Below are 13,068 nucleotides of genomic sequence, written 5' to 3'. Positions count from 1 at the left end.
CAGCGTCTTTTCATTTGCCCCTAAAAGACAGGATGGTTAAAACTAAGTATTGTTGAGGTGCATGGCTTAGTGGTTAGGGTGTTGCACTATTGATTGTTAGATCATGGGTTTGATTCCCAGAACAGGTAGCAAATTGTGTTCTTGAGTAAAGCTCTTCATTTCATGTTGCTCTAATGCTGTGTGGAGACCAGCATGCCAAAGAATAGACCCAATGTTTCCTCTGCATGTCATAAAAGGTAACTAATAGAAGTTGAGGAGGGAGGATTTGCATTCTGACCTCATAAAACCATCACCGGCAATGACTACCCAAACAGACCCGTGGGTTAGAGGGTTGTCACCTGAGTGGTGCAAAGGTGTCATCCACTGGGAGTACAGAATCACCAACAAATGGTGGATGCAGCGACGTGTTGTTACAGCACATGCACCCCTACTACTACTACTACTACTACTACTACTACTACTACTACTACTACTACTACTGCTGCTGCTGCTGCTGCTGAGAGGTAACAGAGCGCTCTTCAACCATATAATTCCCTCCCAGTGTACAATACTAAATTATAGCATCTCATAGTGTCTACTGTGAATGAAGTAGTCTAACAAAGATCATGACTCTAGACTCTCTACATTGCTACTTACCAAAAATACAGTTATCATTAAATTCTAGAGTACCTTTATAAAATTATAAAACTTCCCCCCTTGTCTTTTGTTTTTTACTTAGTATTACACACACATATATATATATATATATATATATATTGTGACGTATATTTGCCATTTAAATATGGCTAACCCCCAAGGGTGGATGCTGCTGTAGTTTGTAGCCCCAGGAGGACAACTCCTCTAGCTGGCTATAGACACACAATACTGATAGGGCACAGAAAGTGTGTCTAAAGCCAGCTGGAGGAGGTGTCCTCCTGGGGCTACAAACTACAGTAGCATCCACCCTTAGGGGTTAGCCATATTTAAATGGCAAATATACGTCACGTGTTGCAGCTACTATTTATAACTCACTCTAAGATTTATTATATATATATATTATTGACTGTCTAGCCTAACAACATCTGTGGCTGTAGACTCTTCACATTGCTTTTGAAGAGAGATATTCTATAGGCTTTCCAAAAATATGTTTATCATCAGATTCTAGATATTCTTCATGAAATTATAACACTTCCCTCTTGTTGTCCTTTGTTTTTCAGTTGATAATAGATCACTAGCTCCTAAACATTTTTCTATTTTCTCTCCTTGTTTATTTCTATGTTCCTTTCTGTTGAAGAGCATAGGCTCGAAACGTAAAAGACTATATATATATATATATATAGGTATAAAAATTATATATAAAGAAACAAGAACGTGAAATACACAAAGGGACGAACACAGAAAACAGACGGGTCATTCGAAGCCTTTACTCTTCAGTCAGAAACTGGATCATCATAGCAAATTTCGGCTGATTAATTCTGATATTTGCTCCAACGCGGCCAGCCCCAAGGAAAAACTAAGCTGTGAGCATTAGATTTCTTGGAAAAAGGAACGAATGTAAACGAAACAAGGACAGAAAAACAGACGAAGCCACACGAATATAAATACAAAAAACGAAAACAAAAATAAAAATAAAAACAAGAATGGTAATAATAGGATAACAGCAGGTGTCTTACGACTTTAGACAAATTGAGACAAATTTAACTTATTTAGCAGGCGTGTTTGGTAAAAATTGCCTTTTCGGCAGAGGGGGAACGATGTTGAGCGGGCCGCGGTCACCAACGAAATGGCTTGTTAAGCAGCAGGTCACAAGAGGGTAGAGAGAGAGAAAGAGAGAAGGAATTAAAGAGGGTGGAAGACAGAGGGCGCCAAGGATTGAATATATTACTCAATGTCTAGCCTAACAACATCTATGGCTTTAGACTCTTCACATTGTTTCTGAAGAGATATATTCTATAGGCTTTCCAAATATATGTTTATTATCAGATTCTAGAGTTTCTTCATGAAATTATAAAACATACGTTCTTGTGCTTCCTTTTCAGCTGGTGGTATATATTTATCTTTTTCTTAATATCTCTTAAAATTTATCTTTTCTAGAACTGGATCTTTATCTATCAATTATAAACTGTTGAGGACAGCAATTCAGAACAGATATCTGAAAAATGAGTCAGCAAAATATTATCATCAAATTTTATCATGTAAGAGAAATAATATTTTATAAACAAAAACATATCAAATGGTTTTATTGAGATAATTTTGTCACATAAAACAGACATATATAAATATTTATGTGCGTATATTGTGTATGTATGTGTATATAAGTATGGGATGTTGGCGTGAGGTAGAATAATTATACATAAATGTGTATATATTGTGTTTATGTATGTATATGAATAAATATATATATACATGTATCTATATATGAGTGTGAGTGAGTGTGTGTGTGTGTGTGTGTGTGTGAATGACTATATGTACATGTATCTATATATGAGTGTATGTGTGTATGAATGAATATATATACATGTATATATATGAGTGTGAATGTGTGTGTATGAATGAATATATATATATATATATATATATATATATATATAGCCTCGCCTGGTCCTCGTGCCGGTGGCACATAAAAAGCACCATCCGTTCGTGGCCGTTTGCCAGCTCTGTCTGGCACCTGTGCGGGTGGCACGTAAAAAGCACCCACTACACTCAGTGGTTGGTGTTAGGAAGGGCATCCAGCCGTAGAAACACTGCCAGATTTGACTGGGCCTGATGAAGCCTTCTGGCTTCACAGACCCCAGTAGAACCGTCCAACCCATGCTAGCATGGAAAACAGACGCTAAACGATGATGATGATGATGATGATGATGATATATATATATTTATATTTATATATATATATACATGTATAAATATATGAGTGTGTGTGTGTGTGTATGAATGAATATATGTACATGTATCTATATGAGTGTGTATGTGTGTGTGTATCTATCTATGAGTGTGTATGAATGAATATATATACATGTATCTATATATGAGTGTGTGTGTGTGTGTGTATATGTAGAGAGAGAGAGCAACTCTCATCTATTTCCAAATAGAGTAGTGTTTGTGTGTGTGTATGTACATAATTTAAGTTCTTGAATGATTTCAAGTCGGTTTGTCAACAAAGCAACGAGACCGTTTGAGTTAAGAGATTTCCTGGTGTTTGTAAATATGTGCTTGAGAGAGAGAGAGACTCTCATTTATTTCCAAGCGAGGTAATATTTTTCCCTACTTTGGACAAATTTTCACAGAAATAACACTGATTCTGTGACTGATGTTTGTTTAGTTATGTCAAAATACTCATGCACACACACACACACACAAACATACATGTCTGTGTGTATCTATAAACATACATGCATATCACACTTTATCTATTTATTTGTCTATCTACTTACCTACATACAAATATACATGCATATCAAATTAATGGCGAAGAACATTTATAGCAATTAACAGAAAGGTCACAAAGCAGAAATAGATGAACCTATTTCATCAACCAACTTTTTATCCAGAGTCATTATGATTTCAGCACTTGGAAAAAGTTGGTATCATTTTTCTGGAAGGCTCCAGGTTCAAACAAAGCAAAACAAAAACAAGTCTTACAACTGAAAACAGATGGAACGTTAAAAACTCAGAAAGAAAAATTTTAATCCTAGAAACAATGAGGATGAGGGCATAAAGCTGGTATTAAAAAACAAGAATAACCAGATATAAGTTATAAACAAAGACAGTGTAGATAGAAAATAAAAAGGCTTTCATTTTAGTGAGATCTGAACAAAGAGAAGTATTAGACACAGTGGTCAGAATGATGCTTGTGAGACATCATCATCATCATCATCGTTTAACGTCCGTTTTCCGTGCTAGCACCAGGCTCCAGTCTGATCTGGCAGTGTTTCTACAGCTGGATGCTCTTCCTAATGCCAACCACTCCGTGAGTGAAGTGGGTGCTTTTTACATGCCACTGGCACAGGTGCCAGGGGAAGCTGGCAGCGGCCACAATCAGTTGGTGCTTTTTACATGCCACCGGCACAGAAGCCAGTCACGGCGGCGCTAGCATCGGCCATGTTCGCATGGTACTTTTTACGTGCCACCAGCACAGGTATCACAACTACAATTTCCATTTGATATTTATTTTGATGTTGATGTACTTGACTCAATACGTCTCCTCACATAATCTCTTCTTTTCCAATTCACAATTTTTCCATTTGATAACAATATTTTTGTTTCTTATTTCAGCCTATTATTATCAGAAAGCAGATTACCATCTTGATGGTTCCTGGGTTGGAAAAGACAAACATGCTTTAGCTGTATTACCTTTTCATTTGGTAAGGGTTTCATATTACATTGTGTAAAAATGTACATTTTGCATAATTATTAGATCTCTCCTTCACATGTACCATTCGTACAGGTACCAGTTCTCATGGAGCTCCATGCTGAAGCCTGAAGATTCATGATCTTTATTGAGAAAGTTACAGCAATGGTTTCCTCTTGCTCTATGCTGGTTAATAATAGTCAGTTTACTCTGCTAGTCTCTTGATCTGAGTTTACTCTTCTGGTACAGTTAACACTCCAGGAAGGCAACTGGTTCATGGAACATCAGAACATGTTTGCACATTGATAGTCCTATCTGACATACACACACACACACATCTATATGACTTGCTTCTTTTACCAAATTCACTCAGAAGGCTTTAGTTTGCCTGGGGCTACAGTAGAGGACACTTGTCCAAAGTGTTACTCAGTGATGTCGGTGTGTTTACGTCCCCCATAACTTAGCAGTTCGATAAAAGAGACCAATAGAATAAGTATTAGGCTTACAAAGAATTAGTCCTGCGGTCGATTTGTTTGACTAAAGGTGGTGCTCCAGCATGGGCGCAGTCAAATGACTGAAACAAATAAGAGAATATATATATATATAATAGGCGAAGGAGTGGCTGTGTGGTAAGTAGCTTGTTTACCAACCACATGGTTCCGGGTTCAGTCCCACTGCGTAGCACCTTGGGCAACTGTCTGCTGCTATAGCCCCGGGCCAACCAAAGCCTTGTGAGTGGATTTGGTAGACGGAAACTGGAAAAAGCCTGTCGTATATATGTATATATATATATATATATATATATATATATATGTGTGTGCATGTGTGTTTGTGTGTCTGTGTTTGTCCCCCTAGCATTGCTTGACAACCGATGCTGGTGTGTTTACGTCCCCGTCACTTAGCGGTTCGGCAAAAGAGACCGATAGAATAAGTACTGGGCTTACAAAGAATAAGTCCCGGGGTCGAGTTGCTCGACTAAAGGCGGTGCTCCAGCATGGCTGCAGTCAAATGACTGAAACAAGTAAAAGAGTAAAAGAGTAAATATATATATATATATAATAGTCAATCCAAACCTGAACAAGCAAGGAATGTGGAATAAGTACAGTGTTATTGGATGGTCAGGAAAGGAAAGAAAAAAAAAGGATTTCACATTTCGAGCTGAGCTCTTCATCAGAAATATAGAAGAGAAGACGGAGAAAGAAAATCGCCAACGATACACACGCTGTCACATATTGATATATATATATATAAGGGTAGTACTAGCATAATTAGAAATGTAAGGTAAACAGAATGGTTAAACCATAGATTTGTTCTGACTAATTTTAACATTCGTAAATATCTCATGAGAGATAAGGAACAGCTGCCAGCTATTTCTAACTGGTCAAGCAGCCATACTAAGACTCTCTTTGTTGTCTCAATAAAAACAGTTTTGTGTTGATGTACTGTGAAAAGGAATAGAAACTTTTATTGTTTCAATCAATAGCAACGATTAGTTTTGTCTGATCAAATCTACTAATAAAAACAGATAATTTATTACCATTTAGGGCCAAGTATCTTCAATAAGGATTCTAGGTGGAACTGCCAAATAAGCCTTGAGGGGATTAAAATTCAGAATCTAGAAGGGGCAAGTCTAAATTTCAAAAAGTATAAAGATATCCCATTTTGAGAATCATCATCATCAACATCGTTTAATGTCCGTTTTCCATGCTAGCATGGGTTGGACGATTTGACTGAGGTCTGGTGAACCAGATGGCTGCACCAGACTCCAATCTGATCTGGCAGAATTTCTACAACTGGATGCCCTTCGTAATGCCAACCACTCCAAGAGTGTAGTGGGTGCTTTTATGTGCCGCCAGCATGAGGGCCAGTCAGGTGGTTGTGGCAACAGCCATGCTCAAATGGTGTTTTTTTACATGCCATCTGCATAGGAGCCAGTCCAGCGGCACTGGCAGCAACCTCGCTCGAATGTTTTTTCACATGCCAGTAAGGCGACGCTAAATGCTTTAATTTGGTTTTTATTATATTTAATTATTTTATTTTATGTTTATTTATTTATTTATTTATTTATTTATTTTGTAAGATGTTTATTTTCGGATGTTTAATTTCTTTCTTCTTCTTCAGATAACTGCAGAACTTTTCTCTCAGCTGAAGAACATACTGACCAATTTGAATTTTGTGCATTCTATGTGCATGTTTGGCCTGGGTTCCATACTGCTGGAGTACTACTCACCATGTTTTATACAATGTAAGTCCCTTATCATCACCACCACTACTACTACCACCACCACCACCACCACCGTCATCACTATCATCATCATCACCATCACCATCATCATCATCATCACCATCATCACCACCATCACCATCATCACCACCATCACCGCCATCACCACCACCACCACCACCACCATCATCAATACCTATTTCTTTATTACCCACAAGGGGCTAAACACAGAGGGGACAAACAAGGACAGACATAGGTATTAAGTCGATTACATCGACCCCAGTGCGTAACTGGTACTTAATTTATCGACCCCGAAAGGATGAAAGGCAAAGTCGACCTCGGCGGAATTTGAACTCACAACGTAACGCAGACGAAATACCGCTAAGCATTTCGCCCGGCGTGCTAACGTTTCTGCCAGCTCGCCGCCTAAATCAATACCACCGCCATCATCAATACCACCACCACCACCATCGTTGTTGTTGTCATCGCCATTATCATCATCATTGTCATTGTCATCATTTACATCATTGTCCTTGTCACCATCCAAATCATCATCATCATCATCATCAAACATCTATTTCCCATGCTAACATGGGTTGGATGGTTTGATAGGATCCAACGAGTGCACTGGGTGTCTTTTATGTGTCACTGGCACGGGTGCCATGGATAATAATAATGATTTCACATTTTGGCACAATGCCTGCAATTCTGTTGGGGCGGTGGTGGTAGTTAGTTGATTACATTGACCCTAATGCTCAACTGGTGCTAATTCTATTGTGACAGGATTAGAACTAAGCATTTTGTCTAATGTGCTAACAATTCTGCAAGCTCATTGCTTTCAGTAACAACAACAACAACAACAATAATTATCCTTTCTACTAAAAAGCACAAGGCTGGAAATTTGGTGGCAGGGGTCTAGTCGATGACATCGGCCCCAGTGTTTACACTGATACTTAGTTTATTGACCCCAAAAGGGTGAAAGGCAGAGTTGACCTTGGCGGAATTTGAACTCAGAATGTAGCAACGGACGAAAATACCGTTAAGCATTTCGTCCAGCATGCTAACGACTCTGCTAGCTCACCACCTTGTATAATAATAATAATAATAATAATAATCATCATCATCTTTTCTACTATAGGCACAAGGCCTGAAATTTTAGGGGAGGTGGAGATCTAGTCGATTACATCGATCCCTGTCCTCAACTGATACTTATTTTACCAACCCTGAAAGGATGAAAGCAAAGTCGACCTCAGCGGAATTTGAACCGAGGACATAGAGGCAGGCAAAAAATACCACTAAGTGTTTTGCCTGGTGTGCTAACAATTCTGCCAGCTCCTTGCCTTAAATAAGCAATAATAATGATGATGATGTTGATAGTAGTCATATCAATTATAATCAAGTAACTACTCTGTTTAATTTTTACAGCTAAAAATATGGAGAAACTCTACAATGCAGTTTTAGCTGATCCTGAAGTAGAAGACTTCAAGGATTTCCTCAAAACCAATTTACATATCTTAAACAAGTGAGTCGCTTTTGTTCTTTTATCATCTTCTTTTCTAACCTGCATTTCTCTTATTTAATACTTTGTTGACCATGGGAGTTACCATTTATTCCCATGCTATATTTTTAATATAGCTCAGGAGTCAACAGTCATCATCATCATCATCATCATTTAACATCCACTTTCCATGCTAGCATGGGTTGGACGATTTGACTGAGGTCTGGCGAACCAGATGGCTGCACCAGGCTCTAATCTGATCTGGCAGAGTTTCTACAGCTGGATGCCCTTCCTAACGCCAACCACTCTCATTATCATGCCAGGCATGATATGCTCATTACCCATTTTTCATCTTTGTGGTTGAGTTCCTTTTGAGCGCTGGGCCTCACGGAGGCTAAGTGGCTGAGTTCCCTTTCGAGCATTGGACCGCACAGAGGCAAAGTGGCTGAGATACTTTCGAGCTTTGGGTCTCACGGAGGCAATGACTGAGACCTTTGGCATTATGTCATACTTGAGAAGAAGACCCATCAAGCTGAGCAAAATCACGGCTGTGGCAGATACTGGTGTCAACGCAAATGGCATGTAAAAGTATCCATTACACTCTCAGAGTGGTTGACATTAAGAAGGGCATCCAGCCATAGAAAACCATGCCAAATTAGACTTGAGTCTGGTACAGCCTTCCATTTTACCAGCCCTGGTCAAGCCGCCCATTACACACTCAGAGTGGTTGGTGTTAGGAAGGGCATCGAGCTGTAGAAACTCTGCCAGATCAGATTGGAGCCTGGGGCAGCCATCTGGTTTGCCAGCCCTCAGTCAAAATCGTCCAACACATGCTAGCATGGAAAGCAGATGTTAAACGATGATGATGATAATGATGTACACCACTATATATAGGGGCTATCTTAACAATGCATTCGGGTATGATTGATGGGTTAGATGGGAGCTGATGAAGAGGCAAACCCTACCCAAAATATGGCAAATACACCCATATACGTCTCATATACATTATAAAAAATTAGTGCTAGCTATAATTTTTACAGAATATCTGTAGAGAGAACCTTAACAAGTAATAATAATAATAATGAAGTTATTGTATACAGTGCTCAGGTGCACCACAACTTGTCAAAAAGTGCATATAAAGTATATGCAGTAATATAGTATAGTATAGTAAGTAATATAGTATAGTAAGTATATGCAGTAATATAGTATAGTAATATAGTATAGTAAGTATATGCAGTAATATAGTATAGTAATATAGTATAGTAAGTATATGCAGTAATGTAGTATAGTAATATAGTATAGTAAGTAATATAGTATAGTAAGTATATGCAGTAATAAAAAGTGAAAATTCTGAATTGACATTACTATCCAATCCTGTGCTAAAATGGAAGAATTGCTAATAGAAACATGAAAATGGAATGGAAAGAAAAACTGTTTTGACCTTACGCTTCGAACAGTGTTATATTAGTTTAGCTAATGCATTAACATCCAACATTATTATTATTATTCTTTTTGTTGCTGCTGTAAAATTCACAAATGGAAGATAAACTATTTCCATCTTAGTAATATTGAAATTCCATGTAAAACGGCGGTGCGTCAGCATGGTCGCAGCTCTGAGCTGAAACTAGAAAAAAACAACAAAAAAATGAAAAAAAAACCAACAGAAAATATCGCTTGCTGATAATGTAAATGAAAGTTTGAAGTGATGGATTAGGCGTACACTGAGTTTGAAATCAAAATTGCCAAACAGGCGTTATATTGGAAGCCTCCCTATGACAAACAAAAATGTGATTGACTTTAAATTAGCTGAAGGCAAATGGGCGTGGCGGTGATGGACGATCTGAAGAAGTTGGGGTTTACTGCAGAAACTGGTCAGTGGTTTTAGTATTGAACTTTGTAGAATGATAGATTGATAAATAGGAATTATTTTGTAAAAGTTGTTGGTGGTGGTGGTGTAGAGTTTGCAAATAATATTGATTAACGACAAGTTACCTGGAGGAAATATGGCGCTTGCTGTAAAAATAGCTTGCATGGTAAATGATAATAAAACGGAAATAAAATGGAGCTGTCTTCTTTGCCTGACATTAATCTCTACAAATGGGAAGAACCAAGTAGAAGAGCCAGGAACTACTTCAGCACCAAACAGCTACTGACCCTCAATAAGATTTCATTATTGCTCCATGTTAAAGTGCAGTTTACACAATTTGGAAGAGGCAGTTGCTACACATGTTGGCAACCCAAACATTTTAGACCACATCTAGGTGTGGGCTGTATGGTTAAGAAGCTTGCTTCCCAACCACATGGTTCTGGGTTCAGTCCCACTGCTTAGTATCTTCTTCTATAGCCTCGGGCCAAGCAAAGCTTTGTGAGTGAATTTGGTAGATGCAAACTGAAAGAATATATTTAGGAGGATGCGTGGCTGTGTGGTTAAGGAGCTTGCTTCCCAACCGTGTGGTTTTGGGTTCAGTCCTACTGCATGCTACTTTGGGCAACTGTCTTCTTCTACCATAACTCACAAGTTGATCAAAACCTTGTAAGTGGATTTGTTAGATGGAAACTAGAAGAAGCTTGTTGTATATATACAAATATACATACATACCTACATACACACACACATGCACACAACACACACACACCTTGTTATATTTTAAACCAAATACAAAAGTAAAATATTATTTCTTAAGCATTTTTATTATAAAAATTTATTAGACGTAGGAGTGGCTGTGTGGTAAGTAGCTTGCTTAAGAACCACATGGTTCTGGGTTCAGTCCTACTGCGTGGCACCTTGGGCAGGTGTCTTCTACTATAGCCTCGGGCCGACCAAAGCCTTGTGAGAGGATTTGGTAGATGGAAACTGAAAGAAGCCCATCGTACATATGTATGTATATATATATATATATATATATATATATATATATATATGTATGTGTGTGTATATGATTGTGTAACTGTGTTTGTCCCCCCAACATTGCTTGACAACCAATGCTGGTGTGTCTATGTTCCCGTCACTTAACGGTTTGGCAAAAGAGACCAATAGAATAAGTACTAGGCTTACAAAGAATAAGTCCTGGGGTTGATTTGCTCAATCAACTAAAGGTGGTGCTCCAGCATGGCCACAATCAAATGACTGAAACAAGTAAAAAAGAGTAAATTGCAAATTCTTTGATCAGATTCTCAATATGACACCATGAACACTTTGAAAATATATTTCCAACTGCTTGGAATATTATTTTAGCAAGTTTAAAGTGATTTCTTTTGTGCCGTAAACCAGTTACCATTCCTCTGGCGCCCTGCTTTCTTTGATGCTCTAAGCATGTGCTTATTTTGCTTAATGGGTAATCCACGTCCCCGTAACTTAACGGTTCGGCAAAAGAGACCGATGAAATAAGTACTAGGCTTACAAGGAATAAGTCCTGGGGTAGATTTTCTTGGCTAAAGACGGTGCTCCAGCATGGCTACAGTCAAATGACTGAAGTAAGTAAAAGTAAGTAAAAGAGTAAAAGAGACTATGGGCCTAACCAAAACATTAAAACATTCAAATTCAACTGTAATTGTGGAATAAAAACTTATCTTATTTTAAGAATGGATATTAACTGCTTTTTGGCGTTGCATTCTATTACTGGTTTCACTTTGTAATGTTGCTGGGCTTCCTGCTATCAAATCTACTACAGACCTTCATTGTGTTCTGTTTATTTGGCAAATATGGGCGTTTGATGCAGCTGCTCTCTGATATAACTCTTACCGTGCTGTAGATTAATGCAGAATATTAAAACAATACATTACACTAGTGCTGATTCAATATGGTGACATGTACTTCATAGAGATCATTTCTGTTTTATCAGGAATTCAATATTTATGGTTCTTTGAAACCTAACCTATTGCAGTTGCTAGTTCTTACTCAGAATGGATTTTATATTACCTTTAGCGTGTTACAGTGGTGCCTTTGTGGATTTCTATAGCTTTCGATGCCAACGTTTTATGCTAGTGCTTTCCAGATCTTTCAGATATAAATTAAGTCTATATCTTTCCCTTCTCAGCAGCCAAGAGAGTATAGTAATAATAAATCTTTTTATTCCTCTTGAGCATAGCTGTAGGAGTGTGTGTGCTTGAAGGCACAGGCACAGCTGGCTGGTTAAGAAGCTTGCATCCCAAGCATATAGTCTCAGGTTCAGTCCTACTGCGTGGTACTTTGGGCAAGTGTCTTCTACTATAGCCTCGGGACGACCAAAGCCTTGTGAGTGGATTTGGTAGACGGAAATTGAAAGAAATTCATGTATAGATATATATATATATATATATTATATATATATATATATAAATAGATGAGTGTATTTTCCTTGTTAATAATTAACACGGAAAAGATAGGTAAATAGCTGTTACCATGGTAGCAAAAAATCACACAAGTAATGATGTTGTAACTCCTTATTTTTAAAGATAGAAACTTCGGGTTTACGTGGAATTTTTTTATTCTTTTGAATAATATCAGTGAAATCTTCGAAACATTTGTCAGAAGTAAAAGTATTTGAATTATACCTGCATTAAACTCCATATATTTATATATATATCTGTAATATAATATGTGACAATTATTCGGTTGCCATAATAAAACTCTGAGTTTCGGATGTCAGGATGGTAATCTACTCCGGCATCTCGTTAGTTATTAAGACAAACCCAGTTATTAATAACTGACGAGATGGCGGAGCAGATTTCCGCCCCAACATCCGAAACTCATAATTTTATTATGCCAACCGAATAATTGTCACATATTACATTACAGATAAATTCCTCTATTTACATAATATAGAGTTCTCATTCATTCTTTTGTTGTCTTACCATTACTGTTAATATATACTCTTTTACTTGTTTCAGTCATTTGACTGCGGCCATGCTGGAGCACCGCCTTTAGTCGAGCAAATCGACCCTGGGACTTATTCTTTGTAAGCCCAGTACTTATTCTATCGGTCTCTTTTGCCGAACTGCTAAGTGAAGGGGACGTAAACACACCAGCATCGGTTG

General features: G+C 37.8%; 1 protein-coding gene across 1 annotated transcript in view; it reads left to right on the top strand.

Moving 5' to 3' along the window:
- Window positions 1–13,068, top strand: part of LOC115209281 (telomerase protein component 1) — an 82,709-nt gene that overhangs the window by 68,480 nt on the left and 1,161 nt on the right. Inside the window, exons 21-26 of the mRNA XM_036501641.1 lie at window positions 2,074–2,174; window positions 4,255–4,343; window positions 6,452–6,575; window positions 7,980–8,079; window positions 10,917–10,922; window positions 11,641–11,645. Of these exons, the coding sequence (XP_036357534.1) occupies window positions 2,074–2,174; window positions 4,255–4,343; window positions 6,452–6,575; window positions 7,980–8,079; window positions 10,917–10,922; window positions 11,641–11,645 (425 nt within the window). The remainder of the gene's footprint in view (window positions 1–2,073; window positions 2,175–4,254; window positions 4,344–6,451; window positions 6,576–7,979; window positions 8,080–10,916; window positions 10,923–11,640; window positions 11,646–13,068) is intronic.

The sequence above is a fragment of the Octopus sinensis genome, linkage group LG3 (assembly GCF_006345805.1).
Source record: "Octopus sinensis linkage group LG3, ASM634580v1, whole genome shotgun sequence".
NCBI lineage: Eukaryota > Metazoa > Mollusca > Cephalopoda > Octopoda > Octopodidae > Octopus > Octopus sinensis.
This window is presented reverse-complemented; position numbering and strand designations above follow the sequence as displayed.